General features: G+C 43.8%; 1 protein-coding gene across 2 annotated transcripts in view; it reads left to right on the plus strand.

Moving 5' to 3' along the window:
- The window catches only part of LOC146789746 (nuclear distribution protein nudE homolog 1-like), a 302682-nt gene that overhangs the window by 110254 nt on the left and 177501 nt on the right, over positions 1-14927 (plus strand). For both annotated transcript variants that reach the window (XM_085632077.1, XM_085632076.1), the window contains exon 4: positions 12064-12212. In XM_085632077.1, the coding sequence (XP_085488203.1) occupies positions 12064-12212 (149 nt within the window). The remainder of the gene's footprint in view (positions 1-12063; positions 12213-14927) is intronic.

A 14927-nucleotide genomic window follows, 5' to 3' on the forward strand; every position in this document is an offset into this window, starting at 1 on the left:
ATCCAGGACATCATTTGCTATTTGCTATTCTAACAAAGATGTAATCTAGCATATTCATCCAGACGATTACATCTAGCGGCGCTTGCTGCTTATTTACATAACAGACAACATTTGTCATTATTTAGAGTACCTGCAATTAAAGCCTTTATGGAGGGACTTAAAAGAATAATTCCTCCCAGACTGCCACCCTCTCTGGTGTGGAATTTAAACATTGTTCTTACCAGGCTCATGGGTTCCCCATTTGAACTTCTACATAAATGTCTCACAGCAGAGGAGGTACAAACGGCCATCGTTGCGCTACAATCGGGTAAGGCGGTGGGACCAAATGGCATACCGGTTGAGCTCTATAAGCGAGCAGCCGGGACGGTTGCCCCTCATCTGCTTAACATGTTTACAGATAGTCTTCGCGTGGGTGAACTCCCGCAGGACCAGCGAACAGCCACCATTGTGGCTATACTGAAACCCGGCAAGCCTGCTTCGGAGTGTAACTCCTATCGTCCCATATCGCTGCTGAACGCGGAGGCGAAGGTCCTTGCGAAACTCCTAGCGTCCAGGCTGACACCGCATTTGCTGGACATTATACACCCTGACCAATCTGGTTTTATGCCCGGTAGGAGCACGTCCCATAATTTGCGGCGCTTGCACGGAGTCCTGGCCCGAGTGGAGCGATTGCGGGAACCAGCGGTGCTGCTCTCGTTGGATGCACGAATGGCATTTGACATGGTTGAGTGGCCATTCCTCTTTGCGGTTTTATCGCACTTGGGCTTTGGACCCAAATTTTGTGCTTGGGTCCGGCTTCTCTATACTAAACCCATGGCCCATGTGACCGCTAACGGGCACATGTCAGAGGATTTTCTCCTGACGCATGGCACTCGCCAGGGATGCCCCTTGTCGCCCCTGCTCTTCGCCCTTGCGGTGGAGCCCTTGGCGGCGTGGATCCGCTGGGAGCCATGCATACGGGGACTTAAGTGGACGAATGACTAGGAAGACCGCATCTCCCTCTACGCGGACGATGTACTGCTCTATCTGTCTTCCCCGAGGCGCTCAATCCTCATTATACTCAACATTTGCGGAATCTTTGGGAGAGCATCCGGCTATACTATCAATTGGTCAAAATCGGTGATGTATGTGCTGCGCGGCCCTTCTCCGCGGCTCCCCGTGGACTGTCCATTACAGACGGCGACGGGATCGTTCAAGTATCTGGGCATCCACGTCACTACAAACCCTGCGGACTTTCAAAAACTAAATCTGCAACCCCCACTGGACCGGCTCAGGTGCGATGCGCGTCACTGGGGGACGCTGCCGCTTACGTTGCTGGGGAAAGCTGCCCTATTTAAAATGATGGCCCTACCCCGATTCGTCTATATACTGGAAAACACACCGTATCGTATACTGCTGGAATACTTCCGCGCAATAGCGGCACAGGTGTCTACCCTCATGTGGGGCAGCAGACCACTGCGTCTAGCGCAGTTCAAATTAACTCGTGGCTGGTATGACGGAGGGATAGCGCTTCCAGATATTCAACTCTATTACTGGGCAGCGCACCTGAAAGTGATCAATCAATGGCTCCATGCTCCGCATACAGACCCACCACTCAAAGCGGATAGAGACCTACTGGGAGAGCGAGGGGTGTTGACGCCCCTGTACGATGGTAAGCGGGCTAACGCGCTCATCGGCCCCCTTAGACAGACGGTTGCAATTTGGCATGCGGCGCAGGCTAGGTTGGGGTGGCGCGGGGTCTTGACCAAACTCACACCTCTGTGGGACACAAAACAGCTGGGGAAGCTCCGAAACAGTAGGGGCTTTGATAACTGGGACAATATCGGGATCTCTACGATAGGCGACATGTGGCACAGGGGTGACCTCATTACATTTGAGTGTCTCCAACAGCAATATGAGCTGGGGCCCTCCGAGTGGTTCCGATCCACGCAAATCAAGCACGCCTTGCTGGCGAGATTATCGCCAGGTGAGACGATACCGGAGGCGTCGCCCTTGGAGGACCGGTTATTAACGGGCTGTATGCCAAAAAGGGCCACATAGTTTACATATCGCAAGCTGGTCAATAACCTACCAGACCCAACGGGCCCTCTCCGTGTGAAATGGTCCCGTGATGTGGGGGAATTCGACGACCCGGAGTGGCGGGAGGCGTTGGCTTCGCCGTGAGGGGCGGGTATACCATCGAGGCTCCGGTTAGTACAGCTCCGTATCTTGCACCACTCCTACTACACCCGACATACTCTACACAGTATAGGTAGTGCGCCGCATCCGTTCTGTTTGCGCGGCTGCGGGGAAGTGGGTAACTTCTTCCACACCATATGGGACTGCCCCGTACTCCAAGAATACTGGAAGCAGGTGATGCGCACGCTGTCACAGTCAGGGGGAGTCTCGCTGGTTCCAGAACCCAGACGCTGCCTGTTGAACATATGGGAACCTAACGACCTCTCGCGCCCGGCGCAGAGCTGGGCCACGCTGGGGATGATGATAGCCAAGCGCAACATAGCTCAAAAATGGGGGACGGGGGAATTGCCGAGGCTCACAGCATGGGGTGCGGACATGGATGAGGCCATGTTTGCTGAGCGATCAGCCTTTGTTAGACGGGGCTGCCCGCGCAAATGGAGTAAAGTATGGGGGGTGTGGAATGCCTATAGAGGTGGCATCTGTGACCCACCCTCAGATTCAGAAGATGATGCCTCAGACTCAGACTGACGCGGGAGGACCTAGAGGTATAGGTGCGAGGTGGTGGGTATTGAAGACGGGTATTGTGGCGAAACTGTTACCTGCAAATTTGTCTCTGTTGGTGGCTATTGTACTGCTCAGCCTTATGAACAACTACCTGTTTGACTGCTGTGTTGTATTGCTGTTACTTCATAAAATAAAAACAACTTTAAAAAAAAATGTGAACTTCAGTTCCTCACATGGAAAGTTGCTTTCCTTGTCGCAATTACCTCTCTCAGAAGGGTAAGCGAGATCCAGGCTTTAACCATACAAGAACCATTCTTACAAATACTTCATAACAAAGTGGTTCTCAGAACAAATCCAAAATTCCTTCCCAAAGTAGTCTCTGCTTTTCATCTTGACCAATCAGTTGAGTTACCGGTGTTTTTCCAAAACCCAGACTCCGTAGCAGAGAGAGCTCGTCACACACTGGATGTCAAAAGAGCCCTACTTTATTACATTGACAGGACTAAGCCCTTTAGAAAGACTAAACAACTGTTTGTAGCCTTCTCACCACCTCATAAAGGTAACCCCATCTCTAAAGCTGGGATCGCTGGGTGGATAGTCAAATGCATTCAAATATGCTACCAAAAGGCTTAAACGCACATTAACAACTCCCCCTAGAGCGCACTCAACACGCAAAATAGGGGCTTCCATGGCATTTTTAGGCAACATTCCCTTAGATGACATATGTAAAGCAGCAACATGGTCTACACCACACACCTTCACCAAACACTATTGTGTTGACGTACAGGCCAAGCAACAGACTTCTATAGGCCAAGCTGTTCTTAAAACACTTTTTCAAACTACTGCAAAGATATAGGTGACCACCGCTAGGGGAGACACTGCTGTACAGTCTATGCTCAGTGTACAATCTGCAGCTCATATGCCTTGAACGGAAAATTCTACTTACCAGTATGCATCTGTTCTTGGCATGTAGAGCTGCAGAGTTGCACACACCCACCCGCCTCCCCGGAACCTGTATCTGTTCCAGTATTATCTAAATTAGATACATTCACATGGACATCTCTTTATTTCTTACTAACTCCATTTCCCATCATGGCGAAAAACAATCTGAGGATGGAGTCGATGCCCATGCGCACCATCGTCCAAGGGAGGAGTCACCTATCTCGTGACTACAAAAGACTCTTCCAAGACAACAAGGTGCAAGCATCCGAGCCCAACACCAGATGGCGATCTATGCATAGTGTACAACTCTGCAGCTCTACATGCCAAGAACAGATGCATACTGGTAAGTAGCATTTTCCTTTTGCTCTTTTCACACGTGTTCTCAAATTTGACACACATACTTGCTCCCCTTCTATGTATTTTACAGAAAAGACACTAACTAGACAGCTTGCACAAGCATAGACGTAACTGAACTTAGTACGCCGTGAAAAAACACCGCTCTGCTTCCGTACTTTTTCTAACAATACCCTCTAGGTAACTTTCATGAGTGTTTTATTTCATTTTGCTCACGGTCGTGCTCATGATAAGGGTTGTGGTAAATTCTTTTTAGTCACCAAGCACTATTAGCATGAAATGATATGTGGTACATTAAGAATTTTGTACTCCTGGGGAGATAAGGTTTGGACTTTTGCTTCTCTTGGTTTTGTATGCGCCATACTCTGAGGTGGTCCTGTCTATACTTTTGAGCATGGGCTTTGTACCTTGGACTTTTCCACTTTACTCAGTCACATCACTGTCTCTCTTGGTATCTGCCTTGGTCCTCTCTTTATGCATTTTCTTTGTCCCCTCTCTTCTTTCACAATTTGAGTTAACCAGGTTGCCTTGGTCTCATTTTTAACTTGTGATTTACTCACTATTGTGTTATTTATAAATAACATAAAATGGCTTTCCTATATGTGTTTATCGATCTATATATTATTTGCAGCCTTGATGAAGTCCAAAGGACGAAACCCGTGTTGGCTGCCTGTCTTTACGCTATTTGTATCAAGCCGTGTGATGTACACAAAGAATAAAAACTAAGTATAATAAGAGAACATTACGAATTTTCACTTTGTTTTCTTTACTTTAGAGTTTCTACTTGCCTTGATTTGGCATTACCGTATGGACTACTAATGTGTGTTTCTGTACTCTTTTATTTGTATAAGTTTTTCCCAAGAGCTTGCGCTGGGGAGTGTACCTTCTGGGGGGCCTAGTGCCAAGTTAGCACTGCAAAGACTATTGGCTAATAATGAATACATCCCGTCCGCAAAGACTATTAGCTAATAATGAATACATCCCGTAACTTTGTCTAAGATGTGCATTTGTGTTTGGCAGAAACCACTTTTGTATTCTTCTTAATAATAGGCTTGTCCTCCTGCCAAGCAGCAGCTCTGGAAATTTACCACAAAACAAATACTGAGAAACCCAATTGATTTTTTTGGCCCTGTGCCTGGCAGTAGGGCTTCAGTTAAAAATACCAGTGGATGTAAAGGTAAATGCAGTACAACATGTACTTCTTAAAGGCAAATAGAAATAGATTGTTTGGCACAACTTGCCGACATGCTAGCTGGTTCTATCGATTTAGGTAATCTAGAGCTGTCTTGATGATGCTTACCTGCACAGGCGGAAGGGAAGAGCTTTGAGGGGGAGGCGAACAGACTAGGGTGTGGTGGGCGGTGGATAGCGTTTGTTTCGCCCTGTCATGCAGGAAGAATGTTCAATCATGTTCTCTGGCCTATGCCTAAAGTACTGAAGAACAAAGGTGCTTTCTCCTGCTGGAACCAGAGGGGTTTAAGAAGCTGAGCCTCTTGTGGTGCATTTGGTGAGAGCTCATCTGTCTTCAAAGTCTTGGGACCAGGAAGGGCTTTCGAAGTGAACCTGAAATTCACTGAACCTTGTTCCAGGAGTCTAGGAGTCTAGTTTGACAGCTTTGAGCTCCGAGGTTAATAGGACTTGTTTATTGTTCATTAGTGGAGCGCCAGTAAACTGTTTGAGGGCTGGGGCTGGATATGTTTAAAAGTTTCTTTGTTGGGCGTTTCTTACTAGAAATTAATATTTAGTTTCTTCTGTGCAGTCAGCATACTTAAGCTCATATGTGGACTCAAGTTTCATTCTAGTTTTATTTATTTTCTGCTTACACAAATCCTTTGCTTTGTGTTACTTTAGATTTACAATGAATCGAGAGCATGCTACTCTATTTTCTTGTAGACTGCATATGGTAATGTTTTGTACAACCGTAACTAAAAGGGCAGGGAAACTTGTACGGAAAGAAAAATAGCTAATTGTGAATAATAGAATAGAGAAGCTATTGATTACGGACACTATTAACTGTTTGTTGCAGCCAGCTGAAAGGCGGCGCTTAGCCGTGCTGGTCACTCTATTGTAATCAGTTGGCTCATTCGCCTGGCCGAGTTCACTACGTGCATGTGATGTTCTGGTGGTAAAATCTAGGTCGGTGCTGCAAGGGTCGCCAGCAGTCGGTACACTAGATGGAGAGGGCACAGTCCATTTCCCTCCTCCATAACTGCTCATGTTTGTTGCCCTCCTTGCAGTGTACTTTGTGCTTTAATGAGGCGTGCTTCATTTGGAGGTTACTGGTTAAGATCTGCCCCAGCATGTACTTTTTGTTACCGGAAATAACCCCTTTCCCTCTCGGGCACTGGAGCTGGTTGCTCCTGTATGTATGTACGGTTAGTCAATTTAGTCATGTTTGAAACTCACAGCCAAAGTCACGTTATCCGAACAACTCTTCAGAGTACATTAAGACTGTTTCTGATCACCTCACATGCTGGCAGATACGGGAAACGAAGGTACCAGGGAATCTGACTAATCTACCTAGGATCACAAACCATGGTCTATTTGCCAGCAGGGTCCAGTCAGAAGTTAGGCACAGAGTTGCCCTGCTCAAGAACTTGCTTTTTGTTATTATTGTAAATTATCGCCAATTTCCTGAAAATAAGCCTTCGCCATAAAATCAGTACCTTTATTTCAATAAAAATGTCACAAAATAAAATGGGGCGCTTCTTTCAATAACTAGATAACCCTTACAAACCTGACCAATTTTAATCTATCAAAACAGTGACAAAATTTTATATGTAAACCTTTATTAGATATTTTAGTAGATAAAACAAAAACAATTGGTTTGCGCTCTAACTTGGAAAACGTTAATTTTAATAAGTGAATATCTGTTTAACTTTATCTAGTTGCTGTCTAATTTTGAATAACGTTTATAATGTTTATTAGGTAATTAACTGCATTGTACTGGTTTTGTTTCTTTGTGTGTCATAATAAAACTAAGTTGTTTGCCTTCGCCTCTTTGCTTAGGGGTTTGGTAAAGTAACCGTGAGCCTCATCGGGTAAGAGTAGTACCTTTTCCTGTATCCTATAGTCTTATGTAGCCAGCTCTGTCCTGAATTATGTTCGCATATACCATCAGTGTAGTGGCCGTAAGGATGAGGGTAACTAACCTGCCGGGGCAGTTAAACTAGGAGAAGGTTATTGTGCAGGCACATGAAGCAAGTCAGACTGCCATATTGAGATTCAGCTTTGCAAAGATGTGCACCTCTGCAGATAGTATATATTTACCAATCTTGATTTTATTGGTAGGTTGAACGATACTTCTGTCTGTTCCCTGTATGGAAATTCACTTTAAATTAGCCAGTATTGTATTGCCATTTCAACCGTGCTCCACATTAGGCCTTTTGCACTGGGCAAAGTTACATTTGTTGTCCACACTGGCTTTAATTTACTTGCAAACATGACTGTATCAAGTGGTGCTGTTGCTGTATCACAGGATGTATGTATGGCAGTGGTTTAGGACAAAAGAGTAGTGGAGCAGTAGGATTTCATGTAGCATCTTGTGGTAATAAATACAGCATGGCTATCTAAGTGCTGTATGTTTCTACGCCTGGTGCATGTATTGTCATTGAGAAAAAGTGCGTGCATCCTGAATATGTGTGAATATATATATATATATATATATATATCTATATATCTATCTATCTATCGGCGGTCGGCAGTAGATAGTTATAGTTAGGACCGTGTTTCCATAGGAAATCCGCAACATTCTATTTGGAATAACTTTGGCGCCGGTTGACGAATCCTCGCGAAATTTTCAAAACTAATGGGGCGCTACGCTCCGCTCCTACCCTGAAAGTCTTGGGGGGATTCGTCAAGCGGGGGCTGAGAAAAAAGGGGGGTCCCAAAACGCGTTTTCCCCATGCATTTTCCCATAGGACCTTTAGTCCGAGCTACAGCCCGAACGGCTGAACAGAATTACTTGAAATTTGGCAGAGAGGTAGTCCTCAGGTCAAGGATGTGCCTTTTGTAGGTCTGGTGTAAATCTGTTCAGTAGGTCCTGAGAAAATAGCATTTAAATCAATATATATATCTGTAAGCGCGCTCCGTGCGCTTACCGGAAGCTTACCGTACGCGTACGGTGACGTGCGCGAGCTCAATTCTGATTGGTGGTTACATGACTGTAAACATTCGAATCGGTCGAAATCAGGAAGTGTCGGCCGCCATTTTCTGTCTCTCGCACTGAGAAACAAAGGTGGGGAACGTGAAAAGGGGGCAACGAAGAGAGTTGCAGACCCCCTAGTGTTTGTCAGGGGGTCCAAGAAGGACCCAAAAGTACAAAAAATACATTTAATAATTAAAAAAAAAAATCGCGGAGTGCGCGTACGGTAAGCTTACCGTATGCGCACGGCAAAAAAAATAAATAAATAAATAAAGAAGTAACAATCGCATCTAAAAAATAAATTGAAGGACCCACAAGGGCGAAAAAAACAAATCTTACTGTGAAAAAAAAGGGGAGGTGCGCACGGTGCGCGAAGCGCACCGTGCGCGCAGGGTGTGTGCAAAGTGAAAAACCAGAAAAAAAAATTAAAAATAAATATATAACTTAGCATTTAAAAAACCGTACAAATTCACTGAAAAAACCATAGGTTTCACACACATTATAGTTAGGAATTATCATTTAAAAAACCTTGCAAATTCACTTAAAAAACCATAGGTTTCACACATGTTATAGTTAGCTGTACATTTCACTCGTAAAAAACCAATGAAATTCCACGTTATAGTTAGATCAGGTAACTATAACTTGCGCGACCGCAATCCACAATGTGTAATTTCAGATGTCATCATTGATGTCATGAGTGATGTCACTGACCATGTCATGAGTGATGTAATATGTGACGTCATCAGCAGTTTATTGTGGGCGCGCAAGTTATAGTTACCTGATCTAACTATAACGTGGAATTTCATTGGTTTTTTCCGAGTGAAATGTACAGCTAACTATAACATGTGTGAAACCTATGGTTTTTAAGTGAATTTGCAAGGTGTTTTAAATGATAATTCCTAACTATAACGTGTGTGAAACCTATGGTTTTTTCAGTGAATAAATATATATATATCCTCTAGATACCACATACATGAAAGTAGAATGCGTGCACTCAAGATATCCAAATGCCAGCGTAGTTTATTGGTAACTACTTACGGTGTGTTTCAGTTAGAATACCTGGCATTGGTCACAACAATAATACATATATTGTAACGTATGTTGTTGACTGGCCTATTAAGGTCCTTGTGGAAGGACATGTTTGAAACCTAATTACCTTGGAGAGGAATAATGTACCACATACAAGATTTGTCATATCTAATGGGTTATGTGGTTTCAAACATCGTCCTCAGGCCTGCAGATTAGGAGGTAAATCAAACCTGGTTTTGTAAGACTTTAATTTTATAAAGGTCAGAAACGTGAAGCATGATAGTATAGATATGCCTCTGCCCTAAAATCAATTGCAGTTTTGTGTGATTTTGAATATCCTATGTACTGGCATGTATTGTGAGACCAAATCGTTAATACAAAGTATGCACACTAAATTTCAGGACAGGTTGAAATAGATCATAGTTTGCAAAGACTGGCCATTGTTCACTGCATCAGACTGTCACAAGTGTGTCAAAGTATTGAAGTTAAAGCAAGAAGTGAAGATTTACATGATGGCGAGCGCAGAAAAATCTGAAACGATTTCTAAAAGACAAGCCACATATTCAAACTTTATCAGATTGCACGGTTTTCTGCTGCTGCACCCATATTAGGATTCAAATAAATCGCATTTCCATTCTGATTTCAGTATTAAAGGTAGTGTAAACGAGTAGAATTCCACCTCACCAAAATATTGACGACTGTTTGTGTTTTTTGTGGAGGTCAGGTATTCCTTTTCCCTGTTTCATCTAACAAGAAACTGACAGGTACGTTGAATAAACAGATTAGTTTGACCGAGAGGAAGACCAGTTTCTTAGCGTCACTGGTCAGACAATATTAGGGTTATTGATGTGTACTCCTGGTGTACACGACAATAGAAGTAGCAGTTTACTCTTTCAGGACTGTGAGGTCGAAATCAGTAAAACGTATTCTGATAGTGAAATAGCTGACAGAAGCGTGGCAGTATGTACTTGCACGGAAACCATCCCTAATGGTTAGGGTAATTTCACCATAGGCCGACCATTATGAGTTATCAGCATTGATAACAGTATAGGATGGGTAAGGATGATATTGAAGAATAATGTACTTTGATCTGGGCGGTTGCTTTAGGCGAATCTAAGTGCAAAGTAGAATGCTAAGGAGTGTGTTGGTCATAAATAGAAAATTGACTTTTGGTTATTGTAAGGGAGGCGTTGATCTGGAAGTTTGTTGGAAGGGCCTCCTATTACTGGATGTGAATTGCTCGTCTCTAGTATAAACTTTGCTTGGAAATCTGTTTCATGTTGTGAATTCTACTTGTGGCTTCCACAGTATGAATAGGCGGCCGTGCCGTGCCTATTCAGTTTTTTGGGACGGTGAAGAGCAAAGTACAGGTGACTTTGTGTGGTGGGATGATTTGGACTTCTCTCTGGAGAACCTTTAATGATGAAGCTGTCAGATGCTTACAAAGCGACAGAGGCCATCTCCTACACCAGCCAAAATGAGTAGGATGCCACCCCATGCAGGCAATGTCTAACCTTTCGGCTGTAGACTCTTGGAAGACTGGCAAGCATGTTCTCTGCACACATCATGATTGATGTTCTAGCATGCATTGAGTTTCAAGGTGTACAAAGAAAACATACCTAAAATCACAAGTTTGGCCTGTCTTTAAGCAGAGAAAATCTTTGTGGACAAAATTCACTAAACATGTTTTTGCTTCAGTTGAAAGTCCGACCTCTCTCAGTGACAGCAATACCTTTGCACTATTTGTGACTTAAGATATCAGCACTAGTACTGTACCACTTGGGCACTTGAGAACACAGCAGAGGATTAAAAACGTGATTTCAACATAAAATAAATGAAGTTTAAAGATGGAAGCTGTATCTGGGTTTCTAGGGTTGAAAAATGTACCTCCTCACTACTTTTGAGTTTTGGTTGTCAGTTGCCTCTTAGGCAGGCAAACCCATTTAAAAATAATTATAAAGCCCAGACAGGCGTACACTCGGATTTCTCTATGGCAGGTTCAGAAGAACGTACATCTAAAAATATGCATAAATAGTTGGTAATGAGAAGAGTTGAGAATAATGTAGGTTGGAAAAGGTGTAGGAGAGCATGGCATTGTAGCTGAGCTCCTACTTAAATATTTATGGGATTTGTTCATTAATAATTAAGGGTGTAGCATGGCCTCCAAATGAGACTTGATTAGCTAGGTCTAATCTGCTGACTCTTGCATACAGTACTTGTGTTTCAGAGAACGTATATTTATACGAATATGAGAGGAGCTTCCTTAGAGCTGTGATCTTGTCCACCCCAACCTGTTTTCAAAACACACACATGAGCAGTAACTAAATACTTGGTGCTCAAACCCAACTCTGCTTTCGCAGTCTGATTACGTTTCTAGGTGAGCACCCGGCTCATGGCGCTGTTGTTCCCCCGCTGGACATTCTCACAATCACTAATGCTGGATCACAAGCCTGATCTCAACTCCTCAACAGGCAAACACCATTGTAGCTCAGTGAAGGGTAGAATTTTCAGCTTTTTTATCCTGGGTGTAGAAATACACTTGAAATGCGATTAGTGTGCTGGTACTGCAAGACCATGATCTCTTATTTTGTAGCCTACTTTTCTAAAGTTAAGACTTACCTGGCTGATTTTTATTTTTTTTATTTCTTTTTCAATACACCTTCCATGTTTGTATGTCATCAGTGTTCTTTCTGCTGCTTACTGCATCTCTCCTGATCTGACTTTTTCTGAGTTGCTTCACTTTTACATTGTGTTTTTCTGTTTCCTACACATCTCAAGAGTGATCTGCTGTCTAATCTCGTTTTCTACTGTCAAAAATAATTTTTTAATAATTCATGAGCTTTTTAAAACTTGCTGTTGGGAGTTCGTTGCCTTGCAGTTTTTTCAGCATCTGCTTTTTCAATTCAATGTAGGAAAAGTTTGAAGCACAGCATTCCGAAGGCTATAGACAGATCTCTGCACTAGAACATGATCTAGCACAAACAACCGCAATTAAGGATCAGCTGCAGAAATATATCAGGGAATTGGAACAATCAAATGACGACTTGGAAAGAGCTAAAAGGTTTGTGAATATCTTGAAGATCCGTTGACCGCACAGGTGTGAAGTTTAACTTGCTGAATGCAGCCCCACTTAGAAATATCAATGTCTAAGCCTATGAGGCCGAAAAACACATTTCCTTCTACCAGTGGCGGCTTGCCGAGGGAATGCTGCGGGGCGGTGAGGCGAGGGAGGGGCAGGGGGGGTAGTAAACACCGGCATACGGCGTAAATAAGTAAAACAATTATTTTATTCCTAGAACCAAGCCACGCCTGGTGCAGGTAAGTGAAATAAATGCTCTGCAAAATCTTATGCAATGTTTTTACAATTGAATGCATGGTTCAAATGCAGTTGGTTGAATTGTAGTGAGGTCAATGTTTCGAAATGACTTTTCAGCTACTTTTAAGATAACTTTGTACGTTACTTTTTAGATTACTTTTTAAGTTACTTTAGCTAATCAGTGTGATTTGCCTAGTTATTACACTGAGATCTCCTAGATAAAAGGGAAGTAAATTAGTTTTTGTACAGTTGCAGTTTTTTAAGTTTTCATACAAACCAACTCCACACTTAAAACAATTTTCAAGAAAACTAGTCAATGCAATCCTATGGGAGGTAATGGAGCTATTGGTTCACAGGTAAGTACAGGTTTTTGGAAGTTGGTATTCTGGGGTTAGAACAAGGGTTCCCCCAGGGTCGAGGATGCTCTATCAGAACACCCATCCTTGTCACTAGGGCAGCCGCGTGCAGAGTGCTGAGGCCCAATGTTATCCAATAGAGGATAGGAGGCCTCCGTTTGGTGGCTGCTCACGAGCAGGCCACAAGGTTGTGGGAGCAAAGCTCCTGGTGTTAGTTTCAGGGCAAAGGGGATCAGAGTTAGCACCCAAAGTACACCCGCAGGGGCGGCAGGGTGCTGGTTTGGTTGCGGGTGCCCTGTTTTCAACGGGGATTCTTGGTTTGGTTTTTTAGCTGCAGCTTCAGTCCAAGAAGACTCCTGGGAGGAACCAACAGCTAGGCAGCTAAGTTGGAGGGCTCTGTGGTGTAGGTGCACCTCTGGTTCTTTTCTCCAGGGCGGCTAGATCCAGGGGTGTCTTTTGAGGTCGGATTTCACCTTACTGGGCCAGTCCCAGTTGTGGGGGGCAGGGGGTGTGTGAGAAAGTGGCTCTGTATATACTGTTCCCAAATAGGTACAGTGTGTACAGAGTCCACAGTCCCCAGAGGTTTGGCAGAGGCTAAAGTTCGATATAACCTTACTCTCTAAAGTGGTAGCTTGGTCGAGCAGTAAGGCAGTATCAGAGGACAGTGTAAAGCATTTGTTGTACACACTCAGTCAGCAAATGGTCTCACACCCTCAAGAACTGAACTCTAGGCCAATGGTTTATATAAAAATATATGCTTGTTTTATTTTAGAACCAACAATAGGTATTAAAATATACTTTCTCAGAATGAGAGGCTTTAGTTAAATACTTTTGTAATATGCAATTGATTTTTGTAGACAATAGTTACAGGTTGTTGCAATAGGCAACACAATTTAAAACACAATAATACACTGTGCTCAATGTGAGTTTTTAAGTTGTTTGCAATAGATTACTTTCAGGATTACTTTTCTAATTCCAGGACTGGATCCTAGATTCAGCCCTGGGACAGGTCTTGGAAACGAGTAAATTAGTTTCAGTTACTGTTATGATTTTTAGGCAATATTTTGCTATTTTTAAAAGTAGACAAGAAATTTCATAGAAAACAGTCAATGATTCCCTATGGGAGAAAATTCAAGTTACAGGTAAAGTATGTTCTCATTACTTTTGTAAGCCAGGGCTGGGCTCCTAGGCTCAGTACCGGGACCTCTATCTAAAACAGGTAAGTAATTACGTTTTCACAGTTGGTACGATTTTTAAAGAATATTTGTAATTTGCAAAAATCGACACTTAGAAGAAATTTCACAGAAAAACAGTCAGTGGTTTCCTATGAAAGAAAATTGGGTTACTGGTAAGTACGGCTGTGAGTACTTCCCAGGGTCAGTGCTGGGCACCAAGATCCAGCACTGGGATCTCTCCTAATAGCAGGTGAGTATTTCCGTTTTCGTTACGCAGGTGATTTTAGGTGAATATTTTAAGGTTTAGAAACTCCACACAGAAGAAATTTCAGAAGAAACCAGTCAATGTTACCCTATGGAAGAAAATTGGGTTATCGGCTTTTGGGTAAGTACTTGACTGACAGTTAAGGTTCTGGGCACAGACTCAGGGGTCTCCCAGGGTCAGGTTGGTACAGTTGTTACACCCTCAGCAGCACTGGGGCGGCCGGGTGCAGAGTGAGTTAGGCCCAATGTTATCCTATGGAAGGCAGGGGGGCCTTTGTTGGTGGCTGCTGACTAGCAGGCCACGTGACTGTGGGAGCTGGGCTCCTGGTCACTTGCTCAGGGCAAATGGGGAAGTAGGTAGGGGTAGAGGTTACACTGCCAGGGCCGATCGGGCGGCTGGGTGCAGGGTGCTTTTGAGCCTTCGGGTGCTCAGTGGAGTTCAATGGGAAAGCTCCAGGTTGAACAAAGGCTGCAAGCTCGGGGACGAAGATGCTTCAGGTGCCACCACCACTTCGAGAGGTAAGTTGGGTAGTTGGAGGATAGGTAGGTACCCAGGAGTCGGGCACATGGGCCCGCAGGGCGCCGGGTGCAGGGGTGCCTTTTGGTGTCGGGAAATCTTACCCTCTGTTGATCGCGGTTGGGGGGGGGGTCCCTGGTTCTGAGGC

The sequence above is a fragment of the Triturus cristatus genome, chromosome 10 (genome assembly GCF_964204655.1).
Source record: "Triturus cristatus chromosome 10, aTriCri1.1, whole genome shotgun sequence".
NCBI lineage: Eukaryota > Metazoa > Chordata > Amphibia > Caudata > Salamandridae > Triturus > Triturus cristatus.